Source organism: Poecilia latipinna, unplaced genomic scaffold (assembly GCF_001443285.1).
Source record: "Poecilia latipinna isolate Pla-1442-1.1 unplaced genomic scaffold, P_latipinna-1.0 Scaffold2550, whole genome shotgun sequence".
Classification (NCBI taxonomy): Eukaryota; Metazoa; Chordata; class Actinopteri; order Cyprinodontiformes; family Poeciliidae; genus Poecilia; species Poecilia latipinna.
Window position 1 is genome coordinate 13,002 of NW_015115166.1, and position 27,003 is coordinate 40,004.

At 40.0% G+C, this 27,003-nt stretch overlaps 1 protein-coding gene across 7 annotated transcripts; it reads right to left on the reverse strand.

The window, feature by feature from the left end:
* On the reverse strand, window positions 1–26,719 carry pcm1 (pericentriolar material 1). Of its 7 annotated transcripts, none has more exons than XM_015020222.1 (40): window positions 26,551–26,719; window positions 25,394–25,508; window positions 24,189–24,434; window positions 23,217–23,543; window positions 21,640–21,810; window positions 20,593–20,709; window positions 20,190–20,376; window positions 19,805–19,914; window positions 19,227–19,500; window positions 18,993–19,134; window positions 17,905–18,129; window positions 17,553–17,719; window positions 16,520–16,746; window positions 15,867–16,009; window positions 15,658–15,787; window positions 14,288–14,458; window positions 14,016–14,197; window positions 13,245–13,427; window positions 12,886–13,144; window positions 11,708–11,853; window positions 11,410–11,627; window positions 10,628–10,802; window positions 10,220–10,521; window positions 9,944–10,105; window positions 9,695–9,751; window positions 9,318–9,490; window positions 8,716–8,847; window positions 6,153–6,279; window positions 5,586–5,741; window positions 5,371–5,468; window positions 4,505–4,639; window positions 4,211–4,417; window positions 4,056–4,115; window positions 3,644–3,797; window positions 2,934–3,097; window positions 2,785–2,845; window positions 2,037–2,242; window positions 1,858–1,950; window positions 1,655–1,775; window positions 1–722 (listed from the first exon to the last, which is right to left on the reverse strand). In XM_015020222.1, the coding sequence occupies exons 2-40, from the start codon at window positions 25,487–25,489 to the stop codon at window positions 697–699; spliced, it is 6,330 nt and encodes a 2,109-aa protein (XP_014875708.1). In that variant the 5' UTR covers window positions 25,490–25,508; window positions 26,551–26,719; the 3' UTR covers window positions 1–696. The 7 variants fall into 7 exon arrangements, with proteins under 7 accessions (XP_014875708.1, XP_014875707.1, XP_014875703.1 ...); XM_015020221.1 differs by having other exon boundaries at window positions 1,655–1,778; window positions 14,016–14,194; window positions 26,551–26,718; XM_015020217.1 differs by having other exon boundaries at window positions 1,655–1,778; window positions 26,551–26,718.
* Window positions 26,720–27,003: the final 284 nt, after the last annotated feature.

Consider the following 27,003-nt stretch of genomic DNA (forward strand, 5'->3'; position numbering starts at 1 on the left):
TCCAGTCATTTGGTTTATTATAAGAAAAGCAGAAACATATTACAGTTCTGAGGATGAGACAGGAATCATTTTGAGCAGAAAAACTTAAACTAACAGATTTGCTCTATTTACCCCATTAGACACACGTATATGTACATACAGTCATTAAAATAAAGTACACTCTCAGTTCCAGAACTTTAATAATCTCTACAGATACTAAAACTATCTGAATCTAACCTCAAGTGGAAAACCAAAGAAGACGTTAACATGGAACATGTGGCCAAAAATTAAATACACTGCCAGGAAAAAACCCCTCCAAATAATAAAACCCTAGAATTTAAAGAGGGTGTAGTTAATTTTACACAGACTATTTGTTGTAACAGCAGCTGGTTGAACCATCAAGAGATGGTTATGATTATGAATATGGTGAAAAGAGCTACAGCAGGGCCAGGCAAGAAGAGATAAAAATATTAATAAAACATGTCAAACTAATCCCAGAACCAAAGAACCATCTGGATGTGATCAGCAGCAGGAGATAAATCCAAACAAAGCGGTAAATTACAACAAACATTAAGGAATAAAATGAACTTATAGTGTTGAGCTTCCTTAAAGATTCACAGCTAACGTAGAACTTTTCTCATCCAAACGAGCGGATTGGAGAAGCGAACTGAGGGGAGGATTCTCAGTAAATCAGCAGTGACACATCTGGAGTCGTCTTTACACGCTCTGGGCATCAGTGGTGTCTGGAAAAACACATTTTGTTACATTTGTAACGAGTTTCCGTTACAAATGTGAGCAAAACACAATTGTCATAAAAACATAATTTTGTTATTGTGGTGCTTTCATTAAATAAAAGACTAAATTAAAATCACGTGTGAATAAGCCTGTTCACATAAGTCATTAAAAATTATGCTGCATCATGAGCATCCAAACACTTGCTGTCTTCCTTTCTGGTTTGCGGCAGTGGAAACATCCGGTTGTTGATAATGTGACTCGTGTGATGCAAAAAATGTTTACATTGCAGTTTTGCACAATAAAGAAATTTTGATACGGGTAAAAAAAAAAAAAAGAAAAAAAAACACCTCATCCTTGCGCCAATCTTTTAATCATAAAACAAGTTTATTATACTTGCTGTGTTTCCATTTTCAAAATGTCAAACTGTGCAATTATATGCCCAATAGAAACGCAGCTAGTGATGTACAGGTGGTGCTTCCAGACGCTTTGATCCGAGGACATTTCCACTGACCATTTAACTACACGTTTTCATATTTTGAAGTTAAATCTGTTTAATGGAAACACTAATTTGGAAAAAACATTTTCGTTTTCCGATAAAATTTTGGCACTAGGATGAGGTAGTTTTTCAGCCGTATCAAAATTGGTTTATTTTGAAAAATTGCAATGGAACACATTTTTGCATCACACAAGTCACATGATCAACAACCGGATGTTGCCACTGGCACAAGTCATGAAGAAGATGATGACGGGAAGTAGCAGGAGGATCATAACATTGTTTTTCACATTAAACTTATTCATGTGTGGCTTTAATTGCATTTCTTATTTCATGGAAACACCATAATTGAGATATTTAATGTGATAATATTTTTTCACATTAGCGGAATATGGACAAAGTTTTGCGTACATTTGGAACAGAGACGCAGCTCTCGGTCCTTCCTACCTGGTTCCTTCAGAGCCTGAGCGTTCCCCACCAGCCCGGTCAGCAGCTCGGCGTTCCCATTCAGGATCTCCACGGACAGGTTGTTGTTCTGCTGCTCCTCCACAATCCTCTTCTGCAGCTCCTCCTGTTGGCACACAGCACACATGACACCCTGTCCGCTGGTTGCTTTCAGAGTCATGGACTGCAAAGTTCCTTCCACACACCTCACACATCACTGTAAGCTGCAGAGGAACGTCATCCACCTTGACGAAGTCTTCCTCGTCCGACTTTTGACTCGTGTTTCCCGATCCGATCTCCTGCACAAGAGAAAGCTGAGCATCATTAGTAAAAGGATTTAACATGAACGACTCGTGTCGAGCAGAGTGACAACAAACAAACTCACGTCGCCGCTAACGAGGACAGGCGAGTCTGAGCTGGGGCTGCTGCTGCTGGTCGTCTCCTTGGGAACGTCATGGGAGGGTTCAGCAGCCCCCTCTGCAGCAGCAGCAGCATCAGCCCCAGCTTCCTGCTGCTCCTCTGGGCTCTGGAGCTCCACCAGAGTGTGCTCTTCAGCTGAGGAGTTCAAGGTCTCGGCTGGATTACTGACCTCTGCAGGACAGGAGGAGATGTGCACCATTAAAACCTGAGATGGGGAGATTCATCAGGCGCGTCTTCATTCAGAACAGAGGGGAAGAGCTCGAGAAGCTCTGGGATTCCTCCAGAGCATCCACTAAGAGATGCAATGTTACTGTCCTACTGAACAAACTGGGTTTTTTTCTCTTTCTCATAATTTTTGAGCATCGAATTTATTTGACTGGTTTGATGATTTGTCCAGTTTTTAATTTTTAAAGCACCGACATAATGTATGAGCAAATTAAGGAATGCAGCAGAATAACATAACAGAATGTAGGAACTATATTTGTACAAAGCCAGTACAAACATAACTGAATAATCCAATCAACAGAGGCCAGTGTATCATTCGTAGGCCTTTCAGAAAAATCAATCAACCGGATTTTTAACCATTTATGCTTCATTTTCTTTCTTTGTTTGTAAAGAGGTTTTATGTTGTTGTGTGCCGACTAGAAATGACTAAAAACATAAACGTCCTTCTTTATTCACATAAAAAGTAACTGAAATTACATTGGGCTCACCGTTTGTTTCTGAACAGCTCTGTTCAGAGATTTTTTCCTCAGGTTCGCTGCTGGTTGTGAGCTGGAACGAAGCACAAACACAAAGTTAAAATCTCAGTGAACAGAGCAGCTGCTTGGCGCTACAGAAACACATTCTCATCAAGGCTCACCGCCGCAACGACTTCCTGCTCCACCTGTCCGTCAGCTGAAACCTGCAGAGATGTTTGGACGTCCACAGGTCCAGCTTCAAACTCCTCCACCTCCTCCTCCTCGTCGTTTTCATCCTCTCCGCTGCCGTAGTTGGTCAGAGCCTGAGTCTCTGCTTTAGACAGACCTAAAGACAAGAAAATCACATCAACTCAGGTCAAAGCCGGATTGACTTAAAGCATTTATTTTTTTAAACACAAAGACATAAATGTACTGAATGAATTGTTTTGATAACTCTACATCAGAACAGGACACCTGAACACACCAACAGCTTCACAAGCTTGGTCAAACATGTAAAAACATCTTTCATTTGTTCAGTCAGTTCAATTAGGAGCAGAACAGTCAAACTGAAACTGACAAAAACAACAGGTTGTAAAAATAAACCGCTACAAACTTATTTCAAATGGTTCAGAAAGTGAAATTAAAAATTCTAAATATAATATAAAACAAATAATAAAGCATGATATCGCTCATGCACAATGCATAGAACTAGACTGAATAGATCTGCCCTTATAGATCAGGTGCAATTTCATCAACACCTGATTCAGAATTTTTTTCAATATTAGAACTGGTACAAATATTACTATCAGATTACTGCATCACTATTGAAAACAATATTAGAAATATTATTTGAGAATTCCTGCAGCTTGTTTTTTTTTAATGCTTCACTTACTGATTGACAGAGGAGCTGCTTCCTCATGTCCTTCATCATCCTCCTCCTCCTCTTCACCTTCTGACCCATGGCTGCTCCTGCTGCTCCTCCCCTCAGTCTGCAGGTAATCCTCCTGCAGGACACCAGATTCTTGCTTTTCTGTCTCATCTTGGTCCTGTGAGAAACATTGGGCAGTTTGTTCTAAATCAAACAGGTCAAATTCTGAAAACAACTGCTTTCCCCTTTCAGTATAAATGCATCAAAACATTTAGAAGGAACAACATTTCCAACCACTAATTAAATGCAGGCTGCAAGCTTAATAGCTTGAACTTTGATAAAAAAAAATTTTATTTGATAAACTCTAGAAAAAGTATGTAGAACACAACAATCCTGCTTAAAGGCTAAAAAAATCTGGATTATTCCAATAACTCACCTTGTCCTCATCAGTTAATACTGGAGAAACAGGCTTAACAGCATCTGTTTCCGAGTTCTCCTAATCAACCGCAATTAACACAAGACTTTAATTAGTTCAACGGGATTTCACATCATAGAAAAGTGGGATGTAAAATGTAATTGACAGTAAATAACCTCCAGGTTCTGATTTGTTTTACAGAGCTGTGGAGACTTTTTCTTATTTTTATATTTAGCTCCCAGGTTGGCGGCGGCGTTGCTGCTGTCCAGATCCTGCATCAGCTTGAAGAAGGCCAGCTCATTAAAGAGGATCTCTGAGATCTCCACCAGCAGGTCCTCCCCGCAGTCCCTCAGCGTACGGCCCTCAAATTTACACAGAGATTCCTGAACGACACAAAAAGGAGAGGTTTTTCAGTAATGTTGCCTCGACGTGTTGGGTCTGCATGGCAGGGAGCAGGAAGCTGGTCCTACCTGCAGGATTCCTCCCAGCTGCTTGTGGAAGAAGCGAACAAACTCCTTGCTCTCGTCGTTTTGCTGGGTGAGAGTCAACACCATGCGGCGCACGGATGTCAGCAGCTGATGGGAACACACTTCGTTCATGTTCTCCTTCAAAAAAAAATTTTTTTAAATCAAGAAAACAGATCAGTCAAAATTCCAGGAAACTTTGAAATCTATCGATTTATTTATTTAGAACAAACAAAAAGTAAAAAGAATATATATATATATGTATATATATATATATATATATATATATATATATATGTATATATATATATATAAATCAAATGATCATTCCTAGTTGACATGCAATTTTACATTTTCTGTTCGAAGAGGAGGAGGTTGATGGTACAAGGTCTTATGATTTCCTGCTGCTCTCATACTCATCAACTTATAAGCATTTAAGTCTCCAAAAACCAGATAAACTTAAATTATTTCCACATTACATGACACTTAAATCTCCTTAACTGTAAAATTATTTATATATTTTTTATATCATCAATAGCATTTTTGGTCTTTGAAACAGTCATCTTATACAACATATTTCCCAATAAGCTCCTTTTTAAACATTTTTTTAAGCTGGTAAATATTTATACTTTTTTTTAACTCATCATTCCAATCCATTCCATAAATCTACTCCACACACTGATAAACAAAAACTCTAATGCGTAATTTTAAAAAAAATGTCCTTCTCATTTTTTGTATATTTTGTGGAAGATGATAGTTTCTTACTCTAAACTGTACATGAATTGTATAGTTTTAAATGTTACAAGGTCCCAGAATTTCAGTACATTTGATTTAAAAAAATAACAGGTTTTTTTTTGTTTTTTTTACTGTACCTTGAGGAAGGGAATGACTTCGGTCATGATGGCTTTAATCTGCCGGTCCAGCTGCTGGGTGTCGATCTGAGGGCAGTGCACACCGTTGGCTGCACTTTCTGCACACAGACAGCATCACTTAGCGCGGAGGCTTCAACAGCACAATGAAAGAGACAACCACAGCTCCAGGTTTTCTGGACGTGCTGAGCTCAAAGCTTTGTCATGTGATCGTATACCTTCCACTGGTTCAGCGATGTTAGCAGAAGCACCTCTAGCATTTGTCGGGTCAGACCTGCTGCTGGCACTGCGAGGGTTAAACTCGGCTTTAAGCTTCATGCGCTCATACTCCCTAATCCTCACCAGAGCTTTGTCTAAATGAATCACCGTGTTGCCTGTCAGAGAGGCACAGAGAGGAGGGCAAGGAGAGAGACAGAAAGAACGTGAAGGGTTCAACAATCAATGAGCTGAAGGAAGAGGAATGGAATGAATATTAATGCAACCAGCTTTACAGCACAGGAACACAGTTTCCCAGCCTCACTCTGAATTGATTACAGTGAGGTCGGCTAATGAAAGGTAGCCAATTTACTCTGCAGCATTAATCCTAATGTGTAAACTGGTTGGTTAAAGATGAAATTTGAGAAGCCCTGTTAAAAAAAAAGTACCAGATCCTTCGTTAAAGTTCCAAGTTATAAGCAAAGCACTTAGTCAGTACACAAAGGGGAAGGGAGAGGAGAGTGAACCGTAAACCTGAACCTGATGTTTAAAAAGAAAACGAAGCAGCACAGAAACATGTGTACGCATACCCAGGTCATCACTAGCAAAAGGTTCCAGGTTGGAGGAGGTTGACATGTTGCTGTCGTTATCAACAGATTCTGCATCTTCTCTCCTCTTTAGGTCCTGCTCATGCCTCAAGTTCTTCTCCAACACCTCCTGAAACAACAAGGCGGTCTTTGTTAGGGTTCACGTTGAACACACATGTTCACTTTTTAAACGCCTGTCATCCTAACCCAACAGAGTTGTTAATGTGCAGTCATTGCCGGTCGTGGTAGAGCGGAGTTCAGATGCTGCAGTCACAGGAGGGCTGGTCAACCTGTCCACTGTGGCAAACGAGGCACCAGCATTGTTGATGTTTTGGTTTATGATTTCTGTGAAGAACGTTTCTCTTGCATGTTTCAGTGCTGAATGTGGTCTTTCTTTGTAGATTTCATAATGAATGCGAAGTCGAGTTTTACGCCACGTATCCTGAACCCTCTGGCAGAGGCTTCTTTCACTTCTTACTAGTGGAGCAGTTCTCCACGGAGATTTCTTCATCTGTACTTTAACGGGATCGTTCAATTTCGCTGACTGAAATTTTTAAAAGAAAATTTCTTAAAGGAAACGGCACTTTTGAAAAAACTCAAATGGAAACGGCATTTTTTTTTTTTTTTTCACATGCTCAACAGCTGGATGATGCTACTGGTGGAAACGATGTAGAAGATAACAGGAAGTGGTAGCAGGTTGATAATTACATATTGCGTGTAACTGTTCACATCTGTCCCTGCCTTGATTTTTACTGACTTATCACATAGACAAGCTTATTCAAGTCTGATTTTAATTTAATTTCTTATTTAATAGAATTGTGAAATTGTGTTTTTCGATGTTATCAGAACACAGACTAAGATTTGCTCACATTTATAATGAAAACACAGCTGCTGCTGTCTGGAATTTGAGAACTGAGAGTAAACCTAATGACAGATGTCAGCTGTGTTGTCTTCAGCCAAAGAGACCCACCCACTCACCCACCCACCTAAACCCTTTAAACGTGTGTTAATTTAAAGGTTTGATTCATGACAGCTAAATCAAACCTATTATTGGTTGTTGTGTTTCTCTTATTAGCACAGGAATCCTACTGTATTTCACCATTTGGGGGCAGAAATGGGGCAGATGCATTCTGGGAGTAGACAAGTGTAGAACTAATGTCTGCTCCCTTTCCACTAGATGCAATCCTGTGTTTTCAAAACATATGTTGCCACGGTATTGCAAGTGACATCAAGGATTTTTCTTCAGATGGATATTGAGTTTGAAATTTTAGCACAAAGATGGCCCTGCTTCCTAAAGAATCCACGGACACAGGGGAAATACGGGGCAATTTTATAGACGCTTTAACAACTTCCCCAGAATGTTTTCCTTACAGATCAGGAGGGGGAAAAAAACTCCAACATTTCACCCATCACTCTTGAACAAAGGGAATATTCAGACAGACAAAAGACCTGACTCCCAATTAGCACAACTCTGGGGACCTTGGGAGAGAACAAAGAACACATGTCTAATCTGGCAAAAGAGACGCAGAGAGATGAGGGTCATTTTTTATAGACGGGCTTCTGAGGCTCTGCTGTCGAGTCAAATTCAAAGGCAATGAAGAAGGGCGAGAGAAAATTAAGATCAGAGAATAAAGAAACATGGAAGGATGACAGGGGACAAGACAGAGACAGATGAAAGGAGACAAGGCTGAGTGAGAAACTAATGAAAGATGCATTTAAATATAGAAGAGGGAGGATGTTAAGGAAGTGGAGGGAGGGGTTGGCTATAAGGGCTGAAGGAGAGAATAAAAGGAAATTTAAAACATGAGAAAACAAAAAGGTTACAGATAGAGAGTTCAGTGCCTTGGAAAAGTATTCATAGCCCTCAAACTTTGTCAGATTGTGTCACGTTACAAACGCAAACCTTAATAAATTTTATTGGGATTTTACCTGAGAGTAAAAACAAAGTAGTGCACAATTGTTAAGGACGGAAAACAATAAGCGTATTTGGTATGTATCCAGGCCCCTTTAATTGAAAGCAATAAAACTCAAAAATAAATTAGGTAACTCTTCAGGGAAGATTTTCTACAGCAGGAACAGAGAAGCTAATCAGAATTGAGAGAGAGTGAAACAGAGAGAGAAAAAGAGAAAACTATAGAGAGAAAGAGAGACGCAGACAGAGCGAAAAAGAAAGAGCATCATAGCATGTTCCTGCCTAGTCCAAGTCATGTCAGTCGATATCGGTAATTACTGATCAGTTTTTTTGTTTTAAATATTTGAAATAATGCCAAACTGGTGGCAGGACCTTTTCTGTTTTATCCGCAGTTTTCATTTCATGGCGTTTTTTATTTTTAATCAGTTATGGAGGCACTGTGGAGAAACCCGAAACTGCTGCTGCACACAATACCCAAAACAGGTTACCTAGCAACAGGTTGTTGGCCATCCCCCAGAATGCTCTGTGGTTCTGTGAAATGACTCAATATTCCATCAGACATATATATCTATTGATATGGATCACGTGTCTGTTTCAACATATATTGTTATTGATTTATTATCCAGCCTCAACGCCGACTAACGGCCAACTCACTTCATCACTGGTGACCAGACTCTGGCTGGGAGTCAGCTCAGACTGAGAGCCTGCTGTCCACAAAACTGACCCCAGAGGGGGCAGCTGGTCCTCGGCCGCGCGCCTCACTGCCAGGTGCTTGGTCACTATGTCCTGTGGGAAACACACCATTACTGCAAAAAAACACAACTGTTTACAAAGTGTTTTTGGTCTAGTTTCTAGTGAAAATATCTCAATACACTTGAAATAAGAGAAAACTAACTCAGAAGTACATTTTCAGCAAGATATAGGAGCTTATTTTAAGTAAATAATGATTTAATATTTTCATTTTCATGAAAATGTAGGAACAACGTTCTAGTTCCTACATCTTGCTGAAAAGTTACTTGTAAATTAGTTTTGTCTTATTTCAAGTGCACTAAGATATTTGCACTAGAATCTAGACCAAAAATATTTGGTAAGATTTTGAGTTTTTGCAGTGCATCTGATATTTTAATGTTTTTGTGTCAGTTCATTCTTTGTTTAATGGTGGCTCATTAGATCCTGTCGCAGGTTTCTCCCAAAATACACATCTCCATTTAAAACACCGGCTTAGACAGACAGATGATCAGGGGAACGGGAGTCACCTGCAGCGAATACAGAGCTCTTTGGCGTAAATAGTCTGTGTTGAGCAGCTGTAGCTCATGGAAGAGCTCGATGAGAAAGTGGGGTCTCGACTCATTCTGCGATATCAGAGTGGCCACCTCGGAGTAAATGGTCTCCCGCAGCGCCTCGAACAAGGAGAAGTCACTGCTCGCATCTACAAGCCAGAGATTTCATGTCAGCCTTAGGAACATTTGGTGTTTTAACTGATCAAAACTAAATAAAGAAATGACACTTTTACTGAGCAAAAAAGGTTGCACATAAAAGTAGATAGCATAGGGAGGGCTTAGGTAAATAAAAGGCATGCATGATGGTTAGATAATAAGAACCAAGTGATGGAAGACGTGCATGGTGACTTTACCTGGAGCTTCTGTGCATGCAATTCTGTTAGAGAGGAAGGGAGTTCTCCAAGCATAAGCTGTGAGTAGGATAAATTAAAAGCAACTTGTGTCAAAATAAAATAGTCAGGGCAATGACAAATGTGCAAAGAAACATAACTGAATCAGAAGAAACTGAAAATGAAGCTAAAAATGAAGAAAAATATTGTGAATAATAATAAATTCATGGACTCATGAAGGTATAGTGGGAGTGTTGAGCGGTGGAGCCGTACCGGAGGACAGGTCGTTCCGTTTGGTTCCGAGCCTCGCCTTGCTGTCCAGTTTTTCTTGAGTCAGTTTGTCCAACAGAATCTGATTCTGGTCTTTGTGATGAGACGAGGCTGCCATCTCCTGGCCGAACTCTGCAGGGCTGCTGAAGCTGTCGCTGTCTTGACCTGGAGGACAAAATGAAACGATGAAATCTGGTAATATCTATTTTATTAAGCTTGATGTATTCATACATGTGAGAAGCGTGTTTAGTAAACTGCGAGCAGAGTGAGAATGGTGACCTTCGCTGTTCTTGTTGTGCCCTTTGCTCTTCCTGCGCCTGTTTTTGGAGGTTTTGCTTCGAGAAGCCAGGTTGGCTTGTGCGGAGGCCTTTTTCCCAGCCTTGAAGGTCTTTGTGACCATGGCAGGATCGTCGGGATCGGGAATACTGCAAAAGCTGTCCTGTGATGCCTTAAACTCCTGGTGCCTAGACTGGGATTTGTTAAAAGTGGGGGACGAGGGAGGAGAATCCTGCAGCTCCGCTTTAGACGGCAGATGTCGGGTTATGTTGTTGGTGTAGGAAGTGTTCAGTTGCGCAGCTGATCTAAAAAAAATAAATAAAAAAAAATGGAACAATGAAAATACAAGCAGAAATTAAAATCTAAACCTAAATAACAGACAATAAATATACAATAAATATCTTGTCTTACCCTCTTTCCGAAGCTGTATTGAGAGGAGAACGCTGCAGTGGCGGAGGGAAACCCATGTACTCGGTTTTGATCGATGTGTTGGGATCCAGTTTATGACGTTCAGGTGAAGCTGGACCTTCTGCACTCTGAGGAAACTCACCCATGGCACCAGGGAACGGCGGGAACAAGTTGAAGCCTCAGGTGAGGATGAAAGACAAGAGAAAAGTTTAACACACTGGCAAGAAAAAAAGAAGAAAAAAAACCTCAGACTTCCTATTCTTCATTTATTGCAAAAAAAGGGATAATTTTTAACCTAAAAATCTGCTGCTTCTTGTGCAAGGTTAGGCCTTTCATGATAAATTTTGCTGGGCGATAAATTGTGTCAGGAGTTATGATCAACGATAACATTGTTATTTTCAGGTAACAAAATGGAAATAATGCAAGAATAGTCGCTCAAAGACCAATAAACTTTCAATTCTAACGAACATTTAATACATGGAATTAGAAGACATTTTAAATATTCAAAATAAATAAACAAAACAACAGAAACAACAAATAAAATGAACTATGAAGCCTCTGTAAACAAAATTGTTGTTTAAAAAAAAGGGCTAGTAGAAACCAAAACACCACACTGAACACTTTGGTCATGCAGTTTTTCACGAAAAGAGCGAAAAAAGAAAAATTCTACGTCATGAAAATGAAAATTATTGATCTTGTTCCAATTTATCATGCAATTAATTGATTAATTGCTTATTGTGACAGGCAAGACAAGCCCCAAAAATTGGTCAATATGAATGCCATACCAGGGGAGAACGGAGATAAGGCGGAGTTCGCCATGTTGATAGCTGAAGGATGCATCGTAGAGGTGAAAGGAAGGAAGATGCCGGGGGAGGCGGAGGAGCTGGGACCGGACTCCTGAGCCGAACTCCGCTTCTGCGTCTGCCAACCTGCTGCTGAGGGGGAGGGCTGCTGCTGCTGCTGCTGCTGCTGGCGGATCAGGTCGTTCAGAACCTGTTTCAGCCTGAAAGCAAAGGGAAACGTTGCAGACAAATCATCTTAAAGAACTGACTCCTGTTTATTGATACAAGTTTGTCGTTCCACCTCTGGACGTTGCTTTGCTGCCAGGCCAGCTGGGTGTAGCACTGGTTGAGCTGATGCATCACCAGGTGGACTTGAGGTGACGACACGTTGTTGGGTAAGACGCTGTACTGACCCGTCAGCAGGGTTTGTAACATGTATGACAGAGTCTGTGGACAAAAAGCATCACTTTCACTGACTGAGTAAATATCATGATGGAATACCAGCACAGCTGTCAGTCAGAAGCTGTTCAGACACGGGGTTAGCGTGTGAAGCTGCTTTTATTATGACAGTTTTAGATTAAACAAGTGCATCTGTTAGAGAATGTTTTAAAGATATCAATAAACCAGTCTATGGTGAGATATGATGGACTGGAGAGTAAAGCTGCAGTCACACGGTTTCCATCTTGCTATGTTTGTATATATAGAAAAGACTTGTGATATGCGAGTTATATTCCTCCAAAAAGAATCTGAGGACTAATTAGATACATTTACAGAAGCACTGATCTGATATCAATTATTAATATATGTATTTGTCCCAATTTTGGAATTTCTCATTGCACTTTCTGAACCATTTGAAAGAATGTTTGTTACAGTTTATTCTTTGAATGTTTATCAACCTATTGTTTTTTCCTTGTCAGTTTATTATTTATTTTACTTTGGCTGTTCTACTCCTAACTGCACTGACTGAACAAATTAAAGTTGGTTTTACATGTTTGACTAAGCCTATGAAGCTGTTGGTGTATTGAAATATGCTGGACTGGTGCAGAGCTTTCAAATAAATGTGTAGTTCAGTACAAAAAGAAAGGTTTAAAGTCAGTTCAGTGTTGTTTTCCTGTATTGGATCGGTACTGAATCTCAGATATTTGTATCGGTATCAGAAGTGAAGAAAGTGGACGGGTGCATCCTGAGACAGAGCCACGGTTTTACTTTGGGCTCAGATTTCCTGAAATTTTCATTTTCCTGAAATTTGGTCATCCTGTTCAGATTGTTACAGAATTTATTGCTGCCAGAGTCAGAAGAATGAGTCAACATGTTTACATAGTTGGAAACCATATGAGAGTCTGAGATTCTGAATTTTGGTCCAACAGCTCAGATGTGAACATGCAGCCATTCCATCCTGAATCAGACCAGAACATCCACCAGTGACACCTGTCAGAACCAGGTCCAAACAGAGAGCATGTGTCTGTTTGGATCACTCACCTGTTGGTCCTGCAGGAGCGTATGACACATGCTGGTGCTGAAGTCCAGCTGCCTCTGGAGCTGGTTTATCTGCTCCTGCCAGTGGATGGAGCCCTCAGCGAAGGAGAGCTCTGAGGCCCAGCGTAGGTTCTCCTGACGTCGGACGCCTCCATGCTGGCCTGCAGGCGGTTTCGTGCCTCGGCTCTGATCCTTCGCCTTCGTCTCGTTGTGAAGATGAGCCTCGGCGTCGCCGGAAAAGGCTGCCGGAGGCTTCAGGTTACTGAAGCATTGAGCGCACACAGACGGAGAAAGAGATGACAGATCTCACACCAGCAGGCCTAAAACAGTCAAAGTGTGGACCTTCTGCCGGCTGGACTCACCTTCCCTGATTCTTCCTGTTACTGTAGGAGCTCTGGTTCATCCTTGACGAGTAGATGTGGATGTCATCATCGGAGCTGCTCTCTGTACATTCTTCCTCAGCGCACATCTCAGAGTGATAATCATCCGCTTCCTCATTCTCATCATCCAGGTTGCAAGGACTGGAACCCCATGTGGCCATTGTTCTAATAACAAATGAGAATCATGAGAGGAGACGCACCGAGCCAATAGTAATATCCGTATCGGTCACTATTTTTTTTTTTTTTAATTTAAATTTGTTTTCCCAGACCATGAGGGCAGATGTATTCAGCCAAATTCTACGCTTTATTATTTATTTTACATTATATTTAAAATGTCTAGTTGCACTTTCTGAACTACTGGAAAAAGGTTTGTTGCAGTTTATTATTTACATGCTTGACCAAGCTTGGGAAGCTATTGGTGTATTAAAGTGTGCTGTACTAGTGGATATTTATCAAATTCATTTGTAATTCAGTACATTTTTGTCTGCATTTAAATTAAACATTTTAAATCAATCCAGTACTGTTTTTCTGTATTAGATCAGTGTCAGCAATAATAAACCTCAGATATCAGCTAATCCTGAATACATGTAGCTGCTGGTGGAACAACAATTAATACTTCAAACAATAATACCAGGATGACAACAGAGCTTTAAACTAGACAGTTATTCACAAAAGTCAAGCTCAAAAGTACTTTATTGACCCCCAAGAGAAATGAAACATTGTAACTGATTTGACAGGAAGTGCGTCTCCTACCTTTCATCCCTGTTGATGGACTGCGAGAGAGTAGCACTCCCCTCCTGCTCTTCCATCTGACAGGGGGAGTCACGGAAACCGCTACGTCTCTGATGTTCGGCCATCAGTGACTCCAGCTGCTTTCGCCGCTGTCGCAGGTCTTCTCGCAGAATTTGTCTCCGCCTCATTTCGGACCAAAGCTGCTGGCGGGGCAAAAACGGAGAGCCCTCATGACGAGATGCTTACGGTTTGGAAAGTGTTTTGGGTGGAGATTGAGGGTGTGAATCTGTTACCTCGTTGTCAGTGACGGAAGAAGAAGCTGCCTCCTGAGCAGTGGGTTTGAGCACGGGTAAGTTGGTTTTGGGTCCCGGGGAAGGAGAAGCTTTGAAGTTAGCAGGGGTGGAAGCTGCAAGCGGAGCCTTCCTCAGCAGACCCTGTTGGCTGCCTGTGCTGGACACAGACGACTGCAGGGGAGGAAATACTTTTACTTTTAAATCAAATGATCAAATCCCATTAGCATTAGCATGATGTTTCTAATTACTGGTGCAAGCTTTAAAGCTAGAGTATGTAACTTTTATAAACAATATGTTTCTTCCTGTGAAAGGAAAAAAAATGTCGAGCTCCTCTGCTTTGTCCCAATACTCTAGAAATACACTGCTCAACCAATCAGAGCCAGGAGGAGGGTGTTAACGTTGTCAGTCATGCTCGTGTGCACAGTGCTCATGTTCTCTCCTTTTCTCTCTGCTACGCTACAGCTAGTTCACCACAACAAAGCCGGTCATGAATGTTAAGTCTAGTTAGCATGATGACGATGGATAAACAGTTTTTGTGTAAGTTGTCTCTCCGTCCAAAGCACATTGAGCAGCACATACATGAATGTGATTAACATCGCTAAGATCCTCCTCTTGGCTCTGATTGGTTGTTTGTCACCAGGAGCAACACATTTATCCATATTATGATACTAGCTCATGGAGGAGCTTGATGTTTTTACAGATTATCTGTCTCATACTAAAAGGTCCAGAAAAAAAAAAGATTCCATGAATAATTTATATTCCTAGTTTTGGGAATGCTGAATCAATTCAAAATGCTTACAAATTAATTTTAAAATACATTGTCCACCTTTGCGGGTCCTGTTTGTGAGAATATTGCACATCACATTACACGTCCACTCGGCCGTGTGGGTTTGGAATAATTCTTAATAATGGGTTTGGAATAATTCTTTGATATTTTTTATTACTCTTTATATATTGGTAAATGTTCTATTTATTAAGAGTGACTTTTTCTCTTGTCATTCACATAATTTAAACAATCTCTAGACTGTTGATTTGTATTAATCTTTGTTTCCTTGTTTCAATTCTTTTAATTAGTTTGTTATTTTTATTTCTTCTCTTATTTCTGATCTTCTAAATATGTCAAGTGTCATGTCTCCATCCTAACGTCACTACATTACATTTTGCAAATCGGACGCCTAGAGTTTGGACGGTGCTGCTCCTTCCCAAAGCTTTTGTTGATCTAAAGGAGGACTCTACGTCAAGGATTTCCTCCAGAGAAGAAACAGAATTTCACTTTTTTTTTCTTTCACAATTTAGTACACATAAACTCTCAATAACTTTTGGACAAGCAAATTTGTAATTTAAACTTTTAGCTGTTTAGAATCAGATACCGGAAGGTCGGGGCAGGTCCACTGCAAGTCCTGGATCTTTCCTTGGATTTCTATGAGTCTCTGTCTCTCCTCATGAAGCTGCCTCAGCTCCTGCTTCTGCTGACGTAACTTCTCCTCGTACAGCTTCTCCCTGTTAGAAAAACACATGATAATTACATAACTCAACAACAAGTTGCAGGACTAGATGCTAACGGTTCATTTTACTGCACCTGGCCTTGATGGAGAGAGTTAGGTCTCTTGGACTCTGTTTGGATCCGGCCCCTGAGGCCCCGCACACAGCAGGTCGGGTGTTATTGGGCTGCTGGTGTAAAGCTTCTTCGTCATTGGCTGTTGTTCCATCTGTGTCATCACTCTGTGTCACAAACAGATCCACAGACTCATTGTTTCTTTATCACAACATTACATTTTCTATTCTTTACAAAGAATTAAAAATGATAAAAATATTAATTCTGTTAAAGAAACAACTGCTTTATGCTTCCAAGCACTTTTAAAACAATTCACCAGGAGGAGCTGATTGCTACAGGAGCAACCAGCTCATTGAAAATAATAACATCTGTTTTAACTAGAGAGATTTAAAATAAAGAAAACAGTCAGTTCTGCTAATCAAGGGAAACGTGAAGATGAAACACCTTCACAAATGACTGCTCAAGTGTTTCTGTTATAACATAATTTTTTTTCTATGTACTTGAGGCGAGAAATGGGTGTTTAGCAATAAAAGTTTTAATTCAAATGTTCTGGGAAAATACTATAATGGTAGATGATACAAGTGCTTTAATAACAGGTGGAAAACTTTTTAGTAAAGTTAGTTGATGTTCTTCAGTTCAACCAATCCAGTTAGTTAGCCAGACTCTGCGTGTCGTACCTGAACCATGGCAACCAGCTCCTGCAGCTGCCTCAGCTTCTGCGTCGCCGTCTGGCGGTGAACCTTGGGAGGGAAACCCGCAGCGTTCCCAAAGCTGCTCCCTCGACTGGACTCCGATGCACTGTCTGGAAGAATGGCCCGGCCTCCTTCATCATTATCCACGCCGTCTTCATCATCATCCTCATCCTTTACCTGCACGTAAGGGAGGTCCCTGTTGTACTGGCACTCTAAATCAAGATAAAAGTTAAAACCATGGTAAATAAGGTCATGTTCACATAAACCTAAAGATGAGTGAATCTCAAATAGAACTTTTAAAATGTAATTTAACAACAGTTTTTAGTAAAACTTGTAAAACTAATATTCTGTTGAACCGTACCAGAGTGTTTCATTTGTGCATTTAAGTATTTTTCTTTACACCTGCTAGCTGAAATCTGACTTAGTCTTTCAGACTTTAAAATTTTTTTTTACATTTATATTTATTTTATATTTCTTTAACACACTGTGTTTTTGAAGTTACATATTTTGTTTAGCTAAACCCAATTTAAGAAAAAGGCAGAAAATGTGGAATATTATCTATGATATTGTTAAAGATATTTAATAAAATTTATTGACATTATTGTTTGGCAATATCACTCACCCATATTGCAGACATACAAGAATGAATAATAAGCAATTAATCTATTAATCGCATGACAAATTAAAATGAGCTTGATAATTTCCATTTTGATTTTTTTTTTTTGAAGGGCAATTTTGTTCACAGAGACATCAAAATCCATTTTATTTATGGTTTTGGTTGCATGCGTGTGGTTTTAGTTTGGATATTTAAAATGTTTTCCAGTTCCAGTGTGGAGTTATGTGGACAAAATTAAAAGCATATTAGTCTTTGAGAGGAAAAACCTATTAAAGTATTATTATGCCATTATCAACATATTACCTGAAAATGCTCTCAAAACAACATTATCATTCATCGCAATAATTTCTGGGACAACTGATCATCCAGCAAAAAGTGTCACTGTGCGTTGCTTGAGCAGACCTATAGGCGTGGTGACGTTGAGGCTGCGGAGGTTGGCTGCTGCTCGGTTGTTGATTTCACACTCGGTGTTGAGTCGACCGTCCTGGTTGTTTGTGGTGCCGCTCCTGAAGCTGCGGCCATTGGTCAGGCTATTCAAGTCTGCCCGGTTACTGCTGCGCGGTGGGTTTCTGGAGACACAGAGGGGAGCATCACTGATGCAGTCCAGGACGATCAGTATGGAACGTGACCAACTGACAGCCATGACGACATTTAGCCATAATTACATGCCAAATCGAATGAGAAAGTCGCTTGTAAAACAAAAAAAACAGAGACCATTTCTACATGTATTCGGTCGGTTATTTTTCCCACCCACCTAAGGTTTGCACCAGAATGGCGATTCTCATGCTCCAACTCAAACACAGTTTCAAACATGGATCCATCCTCCGTCTCATCTTCATCCTCCTCCTCATCATCATCATCATCATCAGCCTCTTTCACATTTTCATTAACGGCATCCACCATCATATCAGACGTCTGCTCGTAGTACTGAACCAACTCCCTCAGTTCATTAAGGCGCTTATGGACCTCCTTCAGCTTCCTGTTGCCAGATGAGACAAAATGATGAATGCAGCTTCAGTGGAAAACTTTATATTCACTCATAAGTTGGACAAGTGTTACATTTCTGCTTCTTTTAATGGTTTATTTAAAGACGGCATCCCATTGCATTGTGGGGGATGACTATGCAACGACAACACAACCTCAATGGCGTTTAAAGTAAAAATGAGGTGATCTAATGTTTAAACCCTATTAACACTTTATGGACCGAGCAGGAAATAAAAAAATCTGTAAATATAAGATAAAACAGGAGGATAGTGCAAAGAAGAAATGTAGAAAATAAATCAATATATGATTTTAAAAAAGGGAATTATTAAATTATTGAATAAATACAGAATATGAAAAAAATATGATCAAAAAAAGAATAAGATCAGAAATAAAATGGAAAATTAAATGCCTGATTATGTTAAAAATGATCATTTATGTTACATTGTATAGGTAAATAGGTTGGGAAGGTTCTATAAATTTTTTTGGATGCAGTATTTCACATATTAAAAGACTATCAAGCCAAATATGTATTCCTATGTTCATTTCCATTTTTCCTGGCACAGTGCTAATTAAAGAAAAAAGAATTACATACACAATCAAACTTGCCTAAATATGTAAGCCGTTTTTTGTAAAAGTTAAAAACACAAAAATCCTAAAGTAACATCACATTGATAATGCTGATGGATGAAAGTAAGTTTCCAGCCAGGACTGCATTTCAAAAAACACTAAAAATTTAATTTAGCAGAGGAAAACTAAAACTGGTCCGCAGGTGATGGACAGCAGAAAGTTCACCTATGCTTCAAAACACTCTGCTGTTCATATCTGACCCTGAGCTCATAGCTGTGTGTGTGTTTGTACCTGAGCTTGTCTGAAGAACCGGAGCCGTCCTGTTGTGTGAATAAAGGCTGAAAGGAAGTGGAGGCTGCATTGGAGCAGAGAGCTGATGTACAATCTGAAGATCCTCCTAAACTTGGACTGCACTGTGCTGACAAGCCCCGACCTGAAGGACCCCACAGGAAATTCATCACCACTTCTTAAAGGTTAAAGCTGCACTAAGGTTGAAAAAAAAAGAAGGCTGAAAAAGAACCATACATGGGTTGTTGTTCAGGGTCTGGTCACGCAGTGAATGCAACTCTTGCAGAATCTTGTCCATTGTTTGCTTTTTGTCTTTAAGTTCTTGTAACTTGGTGAGTTTGGCGCTGGGGGCCGCTCCCTCGGCGTCCAGACCGGCATGCGGGCCAGAAGCGGAGTGGAGGAGCGGTCTGTGCTGAGGTGGACCAACAGCGTGGTGGGGGCGGGACCAGGACACTTCTCCGGAGAGGGACAGGCTCTGAGCCTGACGACGGTTATCTGGCACCGTTTTGGTCTGGTGGAAGACAGCAGCTTACCTCTTAACTAATTGTCTAATGTTAAATCTACTAGCTTTAATACTTACGGTAACAGCTACATTTATTAGCATCTGTAATAAGATCTTTAACTCATTTTTTTTCCAGCAGCAAACCTCTCACACTGTACTTTAAGACTTTTTGTACATCTTTAATATGCATGTTAATTATTGTGGCCAGCACTAGATGAAAGGTCAGCACACAGTTTGAGTATTTTAAAGAAGGTATGGATATATCAGGGCAGTTACCATGGTAACTTACCCATAGATACAGTTTCTCCTGTACCTGAGAGTCATGCAGCTGGTTGTGGAAACGCTGAATCAGCTCATTTAATTCTTCATTCAGTTCTGATGTGATGCTCAGGCCGGAAACACTGCCGGTGGTTTCTGTCACGACTGCAGGCGAGAACAAATGTTAAAAGAGCAAAAAATATATCAAGTGTCTTTCTGACAATATTTTTGGAAAACTTATTCCCAAAATTTAAACATTTAGCTCCAAAACAGAAAAGTGTATGTATGAATATTTCAGTTTTATTCCTACAATGTATCTAAAAAAGTTGTTTGTGAGGAAAGAAGAAATGGAACTGAAATGATGAGTGACTGAAAAGATCTACCTAAGCTCCAGATAGAACTAGTTTGAAAACGTGTGTCTCTGTGGGCCTGTACATCACCTGTGTCTTCGATCACAGCGAGCGCCTGCTCTGCACTGTGCTGCATGGCCATTAGAGCTTCTTGTCGGCCCTGCAGCGCTCTGAGCTGCTCCTGCTGCTCCAGCATCTTCTTCAGCAGCTCATGCTGCTTACGCAGGTTCTCCAGCTCCTCCTTCTGGTCAGCATGCACACCCTCTGTCCTACCACCCTGAAAATTCACAATACAAAATTTTAAGCACCAAGGGTCAATGGTTCAGAGGAACAGAAAGGTGAAGAAGTATGCACAAACGGGTTGGGCAGAAAAACGGTTTGTTAGATTCCAGTAGATTAACTAATAACATCCGCTTAGATCTTCCTTTAGTGTTGTAGTTTCCTAGGAATTTAAAGTTTAAAATATTAAACAATCTCCCACAAATGTACTCACTGTTATATTTGAAGCATCTGAAGACTGAACCTCAATGTTAAGGGAGGAGCTGTCAGCCAGTGACCCTGATCCAACCGCGGAGTCCAGCGTCCCGACCTCACAGTCACTCTCCTGGGCCTGGAGAAAAGTCACAAACATTCATCAGGAACTTATGCTACATGCCGAAGAAAGTAACTGTACGAGTTAAACTTCAGAACACAATAAGAAGAAATGGAATAACTAAATTTTAAAACTAAAAAAAAATACAAATCTGAACCAAACCCCAGAGAGAATACATATGCAAGAAGTTAACTTTTACATATTCCACTTAAAACATCAAAGGAGAACAATTATGCGTTTTCCTGGCACATAGGCCCCTTTAGAACACAATCCAGTAACTATGTTAATGTCTACTTTATAAAAATGCTATATATATATATAAAATTACTTTTAAAAAACTGACTTCATAATTTAGTGCCTTAAAATTGGAAAATTCCTGCTCTTTCTAAACCTCTGCCTTTAGGACAACGTGGCTCCTTTATTTACTTTTTATCAACGTTTTGACCAGCGTTACAGAGAAGTAGCTCTTATAATGACCTCAGCAGACGTGCAGTTCCACCAGGTGTTTGCTAAATACTCCTGGTTAGTCTGAAGGAACCGAGTGAGGAAGTTGCAATCAAGGGCCGAAGCTTGGAAACTGCAGCTCCGAGGAGGAGCTGCATCTCGAAGGCGGGGCTAGATCCCACAAAACGTTTTGCAGAGATGAATGGTTGCCAAGGGAGATACAAGGATTTCTCAAACATACATGGAAGAAATACTCCAGGTAAGTTTTTGGTGAGGGAATAACATTATAACATCATGTAAAGCTCAAAAAATTAGATTTTACATAATACTGCCCCTTTAAAATCATACACCTGTCAGCCACCCAGCAACAGGTTTCTTTCTTTATGATTTTGAGGAATTGTTTACTCAGGCCATATTCCTTTGAAGTAACTTAGCTAAAGTCTTAAAGCATTAAAAAAAAAAAAAAACATTACAGATATGCATGAGAAAACCAGACACACTTACAAGCATTTTCTGCAGGAAGCGTAGATAGGACTTCTCCTGCTCCTTGAGGTGGTCGATGAGGTAAGAAAGACGCTCAACGTTAGCGGGAACGTCATTCTTTTCCACCAGATCATCCCTCATGGCGCTGGCCTTACTGATGTATTCCCGAATCTGAACCAGTTTGCTCACCACCTGAGAGCGCACAAATGGAAGTATGGTGGAGGTTTGTGATGAAGAGAAGAAAAACACCTAAAAATATTAGGTGAGCATCTGTAGATATAGCTGTGACTGGTACACACGAGGGCTGAGAGGGGGTTGGGCAAGATACTCGCAGGGCGCCATTGGTGGCATATTTAGAAGCTGTCCTATATATGGTCTGGTTTTAGCTGCACAACCTCTCCCTCACTTTCATCCTAGTTTTGGTTTTTCCCCAAGCAGTCGAGAGAACTGCCATGTACAAATACACAGCCGTACAGAGACACAAAGAAGCTTTCACCCTGCTTCAAAGGGTTTTTCACATCTTGTCGCTTTCTGTTGCAATTTTATATGACAGACCAACACAAAGTAGTGAATAACCAAAGTTAAAGTAAATGGTGTGGCTCTCAATTTATATTTTTTTTAAAGAAATTTTTAAAACTCTGCAGTGAATGTTTTTGGCTTTCTGCTCAAAATATGACTCGGCCCCACAAGCCGTCCAGTTAGAGAAAAGCAAAAAGCAGAGCAAGGATGAAGGTGGGAGATCTAGGATCATTGACTGACATGACAACAAGTCATTATGATCTCAGATATGTCAGGTATTTAAAGTTCTAGTAAGCTTGAGTTAGCTTTACAAAAAATAATAATAAAAAAAAAAACAGGCCAAGACTTTTGCTTTGAAATGGTGGAGATAAACCCAGAGCAAGTGCAGCTTCAGCAGAACCTGGTTCTACTCCGTACTGACACAGCCACACCTCACATTTGTTGTATTTGTGTTTGTAATATTTTTTGAAAACCATTAAATAAAAAGCTGCATTTTAATTTTACTTCCAATTCATCATTACTTTTGTTTTGGTCCATCAAAATAACATGCGTTGAAGTTAGGGCTGGACTATAAATCTATAACAATATATATCACAACAGACATATGATGTGATCAATATCAATAAATAATGTGTCTGATAGAATATTCAATATGTCATTTATACAATATTCACTGAACTCCGATCCAGAACGACACAACATTCTGGCATTCTGACGAGGAAAGGCTTCAACTCACTTACTCAGTCTTTGGTTACCTAGCAACAACCTGCTGAGTACTGTGTGCAGCAGCAGTTTCAGGTTCCAGTTTCAGTTGCATGGAGTGAAAACTGTGGGTACAACAGCAACGGTCATGCCACCAGTTTGGCGTTACTTCAGATATTTAAAACAAAAAACTAATCGATATCAATTATATTGATATCGACTGACAGGTTTTTCAGCCACATCATCCGGGAGTAATTGAAGTTTGTGGTAATAATGTAAAATGCTAGCTTTTCAATTGTTTTGCAAGTTTTTCTATTTTTGATAGCATCAAACACTTGCTCACTGCCATACAGACGTCTCTAACCACAAAGAATTACCTGGCTGCTGTCTATTTTGGGTTCTGGCCTCCCGTACTCTCTCTGCATCAGAAGTCCTCTGTCTGTCCCACAGCGACTCATCCTTGGCGACTCCTTGCCAGGACCTACGGGACTTAATGTTTCCCTCCACCCTGGACTCTGCTTCTTGGTTTCCTTGGTGATAGCTGGGGTAGTTGGGGCAGAAGCTGAGGGATGGAGCAGCTCTTTGCTCTTGTTAGTGTTGACATGCAGAGGCAGGTAGTTGAAAGGCTTCTTGTTCTCTCCGGCTAGCTGCCTCTGGTTGTTGGCAGCCGTGACGCGGCCCTGGGAGTCACTGCCGACGCTCCGCTGGTTGACCAAAGATCAGACCACAAAGATCATTACTTGGGCTCTTAGCCGTGATTTTCGTTTTCAAACTTCAAGCGACATAGATGTACAAGCACTCATCAGTCATGCCCTTTTTGTGCCTTACAGTTTAAAAAAATATCACAAAACATCATTTAATAGGAAATGGTTTTCAGTAACAAAACATGAAGCTGTTATTTGATATAAGAGCATCATCTAACATTCTGCTGGTAAACTAAAAAGACCCTCCTATGAGTCAAACTGCTGCTATGACAGTAGAGTGGAGAAATGTGATCTTCTGACAAATGATGTTTCAGGCATTTTCCTGATTCAGTAAATCATGTATGAAAGGGGTTTTAAAGCCAAACAAATCAACTGCAAATCCTGAAGGTAGATCTGAGACTGTGGGGAACTTTGACAGAATTTTACGCACATTAATAGGCTACAGTTACACAACACGAAAAAAAAAAAAAACAAAAAAAAAAAATTGAATAAAATATTGGACTTCAGAGAAACACCAGGATTGATCACCAAAACCTGCTCTAGGTAGGCTTAGTTAGTTAGTCACTCCCAGTCAGTCCCCTCAGCTACTTTTCTTATTAGATACTTCATGTGGATCCAGAACGTCAAAGACATTGTGATGTCTACCTCATCCAGGTCTGTGAAATTGATCCTTTGGCGCAGCTTGTCCAGTTCAGCCTGGTCAGGAACAGACATTTGGGTCGTGTATTTGATGTGGGGAAAAGAATGAGGAGTGCGTGTTCTCCTGCGGCCGGCCCCTGGGGTGGACTCTGGTGAAATATCATTGGTCAGGCGGCTCTCCACTGTTGCAGAAAGCTTCTTCTTGTTCTTCTCTGTCGACCGGTTAGCTTTCTTTTGCTGAATCCCCCAGTTCTGCTCAAACACGACAGCAAACGTAAGAAATGTTGTTTGTTAATAATAAAAAAAAAACTTCTCTGCAAAGACTAATGATGGGAGACGCAAATATAAAATGTTAATCACACTTTTTGTGACATTTATCGTAATGGCAAGCTCAGTGAGGATCACAGGTATTAAAACTGCAATGATGATTTTTGCATTGAAAATGAATGGCAACAGAAAGCCTTGTATCTCCAGACAGGCTCTACATTAGGAATGCAAACTTGTTCTTATTTTGGCCAAAACTGTCAAGTCCAAAGTAATCGCAGCCCAAAAAGAAAAACAAGCAAAAAATTATATTGAGTATTGTTTTTACCCGCTCAACAATAAAATACACTTATACTTTAATCCAACAAATAAACCAGTCACATTTTTTTTTGTAGGAAAGTGATAAATCATTGTACATCTAAAACTTGAAGGGTTTGCATGTTTGCCTTAATAAAGAATGGTGTCTAGTTTGCACATTCTTCTGGACACTATTGGGAAAAAATATATACATTTGGTCTACTCTCAGAAATAAGAAGATAATTTTGAAGATGCTTGCTTGTCAAATGTAATAAAAAACAGATTTGGGTGTGCCAATGTCTGCCTTCAATTAAAACTTGCTGGACAGATGCAGTTCTATTTAATTTAAAATGGAGGATATAAATTACAAGACTATTTATTTATTTTTTGCTCAAATACCCAATATCTGATTTTGAAGCCAGCAAACATTGACTGCTTCTAATTGACAGTTATTATTGCAAGATTATACATTCAATTGGTTTTTGTTTTATTAAGGTTGATAAAGAGTGTTCTATAAAGGAGCTAGATTGACAAACCATTGTATAATGTACAGATAAAATAATAGGAAAATAACTGGTACCATAGGTCTGTATGTTGTATTGCCAAAAACGATGTGTAAGTGGGACTTTGTGTTAAGTGTCAGCCCTTACCATGTTGTTCAGTCTGTCTTCCAGACTGCCATTGGGTGCTGTCCAGGTCTGCAACTCTTCTGCACTGTCATCAAATGGAGCACCTCCGGTTGCCATGTCACCCACTTACAGCTTGCTGGAAAGAACAACAAACAGTGTGAGGGTCAATTTCCAGAACAGGAAAACAAGAAAATTCAGTTCAAAACCCCAAAATAAGAGAGCTGTTACATAAACTGCTTCACTTCAATCATAATTTATAACGAATGTTCATCAGTGTACTACTTCTACTGTGTTTGTATTCACAACAGGCACAAATGAGTTTTTTCGACAACAATTTAAAATTAGATTTGTATGTAATATTGATTATTATCACAAAAAGACTGCTCAAAACTGCTTACCGGTTTCAAATCAGTTAGCCAAAAACGAAAACATAATTATTATTCTAAGCTGTAACACCAAACGTTAGAGGTTAACGTTGACATGAGTCCATACTTCTTTGCGACAAACATTAACCTTCCACGGTGTAACTTTTCCGTAACTCTACGAGAAAGAAAAAAAACGTTATGGTTAATTGGTGACCTGTCGCTTAGCGTTAGCTGCAGCTGGGTTGTGCGTGGTGGTGATGGCCCGCTTGGACAGACCGTCTCTTCACGGCGCGAGAGGCTAGCACGAGCTTCCAGTTAGGTCCTTCGTTACCAAGTAAAAAGTGAAACAACAGCCATTGTCGTAGCCACTCTTATCAGTTCGCACTAGACTTGATGCTTGGTGAACTCCACTAGCCTAACGTTTGTGACTTATTTCCAACCACGAGTCGCCATGACAACAAACAATACAATATTTTTGTATTGTACTTAAGTATTTTCACTTTTAGTATTAGGCTTACCCTAAATCATTGCTAACAAGTTGCTAAAGTTGTATGTCTTAACAATTTAGGTGGCTAATACCCATTAGCTTGGTCCCAGCTTCACACAACACAGACAACTTAAAATATATCCGTAATAAAATATTTGATATAAAATAAAAAATCCAGCATAACGTTTAGAAATCTACTATCTTCTTAGTTACTTGCACGGGTACCGTTTGTACACCTACAGAGGCTAACAAACGTCAACAAGGCAAGCTGTGGCTGGCTTCAAACACAGCTAGCTAAACATTTTTAAACCGGAAAATTATCTCACCGTTTAAAACAATAAAACAGACTCGCAGTGACAAGCCTCGTATACTCAAGTAAAGACAGTATCTGTTCTTCTGCTAATCCACGAATCTGTAACTATTTTCCATGGCTCCCAACATCGCAGCAACCAACTATGGTACTAGCCTGATATTACAACCTCCCAACAACAGGTGGCAACACAATGCATCAGGTAAAACGAAAGGATGTGGAAAGCTGTCACCGCCACATTGTGAGTGGCATTTTTTTGAGACAAACGTTAAAGTGCTGTACTGTTCCAAGGATTTGGGGTCAACTTGCGACTATTTAGTTTGTTGTGACACTATGATGCATTTGTCTTTTGTTTCAAATTATATTGCAAAAGAAAACATGTTTTGAATTTACTTACTTGTCTGAATAGAACTGAAGTTATTTTATCTTTATTTGGTTTTACATGTTTGGTTTTACATGTTACATTTAG

Coding starts and splice junctions, on each gene's coding strand:
- pcm1 (XM_015020217.1), bottom strand. CDS start 25,489: ATGGCAACCGGAGGTGCTCCATTTGATGACAGTGCAGAAGAGTTGCAG. Junction 19,501..19,804: donor ACCAGCTGCATGACTCTCAG/GTACAGGAGAAA, acceptor GTCTTCCACCAG/ACCAAAACGGTGCCAGATAA. Junction 14,459..15,657: donor GGACCTGCCCCGACCTTCCG/GTATCTGATTCT, acceptor CCTCCCCTGCAG/TCGTCTGTGTCCAGCACAGG.